Source organism: Teleopsis dalmanni, chromosome 1, assembly GCF_002237135.1.
Source record: "Teleopsis dalmanni isolate 2A chromosome 1, ASM223713v2, whole genome shotgun sequence".
Taxonomy (NCBI): domain Eukaryota; kingdom Metazoa; phylum Arthropoda; class Insecta; order Diptera; family Diopsidae; genus Teleopsis; species Teleopsis dalmanni.
In genome coordinates, this window is record NC_051846.1 from 130,228,353 (window position 1) to 130,232,152 (window position 3,800).

The window sequence follows — 3,800 nt, forward strand, 5'->3', positions numbered from 1 at the left end:
AATATAAGGTAATAGAATAGTTGTTTCATATGTACTACAGTAAAATTCCTCATAACCGGATACTCACCGTCACAGTGTTTTTGTCCGGTCATGAGAGATGTCCGCTTATGGGAAAGACTACAAAAAATTATAATTAAATTGTCGTTTATTTAATATATTGTGCAAATTCGTTATTATTTTATAATTAATATTATATATACAAACATACATATTGTTACATGTGTCAATAAAATATGTTAGTTTTTGCATATCAATACTATTTTGGTTGGAAAAATTTTGTAATGATTGATTGCTTAAGCATTGATTGTTTTAATTTAAAATGCTCATTTTCAAAATGACTCTCGATATTTTTGATGTGTTGAAAAGCTACGAAGTCATTTTTGGCAAATTGTTTCAAACGTGCAACAAGTGTTAACGCCTCATCGTACGATGTTATGGGCTCACTTATTTCTTCATTAGGTTCTTCTTCTGAATCACTTATGTCCATTTTATCGTTATGCTCTTCAAATTCAATTTCGATATTGTCATCTTCAGTGCAAACATTTCTGTCTATTTTGAGAAAATCGTCAAAATCATTCGCCAAGTCAGGTCCTTCCTGAAATTTAGCATAGAGTGCCAGTGGAATGTCATCTTCGGGATCAAAATCGGAAAAACTTTCATCATCTTTTGAAAATCCTGCTTTACAGAACCCATTTTGGATTGTTGTTGTTTTTACTTTATCCCAAGATGTTTTAAGGAAATAAACAGCTTCAAGTACATTAATAGATTTTGCCAGCTCTAAAGCTGACCTTGTAGTGTTGATTTTACGTAGCAATTATAGAAAATTATAGAAAATTTTAAAATTTTGGATTACTCCTTGATCAAGAGGTTGGATTGCTGTCGTTGTGTTTGGAGGCAAAAAACAATATTTATGTTAGTTAAGTTTAATTCCCTTGGATGAGATGTTGCATTATCCAAAAACAAAACAATTTTTCTATTCTGAACTCTCATTTTTTTATTGAACTGTTGCAGCCATCCATGCTTTTCTATTAGATTTCCAAATCACTGGCAGGTAAATGATAGAAACATATTTAAATAATCGAGGGCGAGCTGCTTTACCTATAACCAAAAGGAGCTCTTTTTCTCCCACCATGTTTGCGCAAAACAAAATTGTAAGTCTTTCCTTCGGAAATTTACCGCCAATGCATTTTTCAGATTTAAGAGCGAGAGTTTTGTTAGGCAATGCGCGAAAGAAAAGCCCGCTTTCATCTGCATTGTAAATGTCCTGGGGCTTGTATTTGCTCAACAAAGGTGACAACTTTCCCCTGAACTGATCTACATCCTCCTGGTTTACATCTGCAGATTCACCAGATATGCAGATATGCACTTGAAAGCAACATTATTCCTTAAGCGCCATCTATTCAACCATCCATTTGAAGCATTAAAATTAGATATACCTAATTTGATTGCTATTTCGATTGCTTTTGCCTTTACAATAGGGCCAGATAAAGGAATTTTTTGAATTCTAGCCTTAGCAAACCAATCAAAACACATCTTGTCTATTTCAGAGCCAGCTTCTTTAAGAAAACTTCGCTTTTGATGAACGTTAACTCCAGACTCCCATCTAGAACGAATTGTTGCTTTATTTTTATTGATTTCTGCAGCTTGTGTTTTGCCAATATTAAACCTTTGAATACAAAAAATTGTGCAAAATTTCATTTTTTATGGGTTTAAAATTTACCTTTTTACAATTTCACGTGCAGACAATTTTTCGTTTTCGAACACGTTAATAATTTCCATTTTTTCTTTAATGGATAGTACCTTTTTTTGGTGCCATGTTATCACTTGCAACTTAAAAATACAGACAACCTAAATGCAATTTATTTAACAAACTAAATGAAGAAATTGCCCTCTATTTGACAGCTGATTATCTGTTTTTTGATGTTGACATGTGTGGGCAGAGATGTTATATGGCCGCCACATAATTCTTGACAAAAATACAAACAGAATTTGTATTGTGGGAACTCCAGATTTTTAAAAAACAGGTTCGGTATTTTTTTGAATTTTGTCCGTTTATGAGAGATTTTTTGATCAAAATAGTTTGAAATATAGTGTCCGCGTCCTGTTATTAGAGCGTCCGGTTATTGGAATGCATTTTATATGAAAAAATTAATGAAAAACCTATGTCCACGAAATTTGTCCGGCTATTGAAGCTGTCCGGTTAATAGGACTGTCCGTTATGAGGAATTTCACTGTATATGTATGATATAGTTATGTAATCGTAGGTAAGAAATCAAATATTTCCTGAGATAGTATTGTAATTTTTGTAATATAATATTTTAATATTTAGTTTTATAAATTGTTAATTTTGTTTTTAACTTTGGTTTTTGATCTTTGGTTTTATAAAGTTATATTTATGTGTGTATATGTATGTATGTGTATGGATATATATGTATGTATAATTAGGTGTATAATACTTATTTTTGAAATTTTGGAATTTGTATTATTTGTGAAGTTTTGGAAATTTTTGAAATTTAATTTTAAAATTTTTTGAAATTTTATTTTTGAAGTTTTGTATCCTTGAAATGTGGGAATTTTTTTTATTATTTTTTATTATTTTTATTCTTATTTTTATTTTTATTTTTATGTATTTTTATTCTTATTTTTATGTATTTTGTTTTGATATTATTTGAAGTTTAGTTAACTTATATTATTTTGTACAATTTAGGTATATTTGACTAATGTTGGTTTATCAATTAGTTTTGTAATATTTTCTAAGGGTTGCCATCAATAGAGGTTTAGTTAGGTGTGCTAACTCCAGTAACTAGCCAACACTGTGTCCAGTGTCTTGTTATTGAACATTATACTGAGGGCATGGTTATATATCTGGTTTGCTAGATGTATGAGGAGTATAGTAAATGTTTCTTAATATGGAATATTATTGGACTTACGACAGAGATAAATGGATAATTGTTGTTAATTCTTTTGAAAAATTACATATTCACTCTGATGAGCCTGGTTAGTTGCCAGGCGAAACGTGTCAGTGGGAACTTTAGTGAACAGATGACGTATTTTCATACACCTGTTGGTGTTTTAAATGGAGGGTTTTCCTACCATGCAGGACCTCGGAAAAATTATAAATTAATATTTGTTGAAATTTATATATATATAAGTTAATATAGCATAGGAGATATATTGGTTAATATATATTGTAGCTTGGTTTGGTTATGTTGTGTTAGATATTAAATTTATATTTTGTGATATTATATTTGATGCTGCGACATCTCATCAACAAATTCATCATCTAATAAAAAATGCATTAAATAATTACAATTTACAATATGTAAATACAATTTCTTACCGTTTTGCCATTGTAGAAAAGTTGTGGGTGAACATGAAATAATTTTTCTTTCATTTCCCTCCATTACGTCTGTAATAATAATATAAAATAAAATTTTTATAATAAATTTATATAACAAAAGCACTTTAACTCGCTTTGTTAAAATAAAATTATTCCATAATATATTATTTGTTTTGTTATTTTTTAACTTCTATTTCTACAGCTGTTCTCACTAGATTTTACATAAAGCTGTTCCATAAGTTTTTTATTTTCATTCTTTTGACATGCACAAACGAGTAATTTTTTTTTGTTCAAACTCACAAATATCACGTTTCACATATATAGCAGGGTTCTTTTTTTGCAGTTCGGTGTTTGTTTGATAACCATTAGATCGAAAGATATTACATTTTGCTTCATCCACGCTGATTACATTGCTCTAAAAGTCGATAAGCTTGTACTCCTTTGTAAGGTTAAATGCTTG

The 3,800-nt window shown here is 29.7% G+C and overlaps 1 protein-coding gene across 1 annotated transcript; it reads right to left on the minus strand.

Moving 5' to 3' along the window:
- Positions 1-256: 256 nt before the first annotated feature.
- Positions 257-1,779, minus strand: LOC119666109. The gene is made up of 3 exons (XM_038075387.1): positions 1,721-1,779; positions 1,334-1,666; positions 257-815 (listed from the first exon to the last, which is right to left on the minus strand). Exons 1-3 carry the CDS (start codon positions 1,777-1,779, stop codon positions 257-259), a joined length of 951 nt encoding a protein of 316 aa, XP_037931315.1.
- Between the last annotated feature and the right edge of the window lie 2,021 nt (positions 1,780-3,800).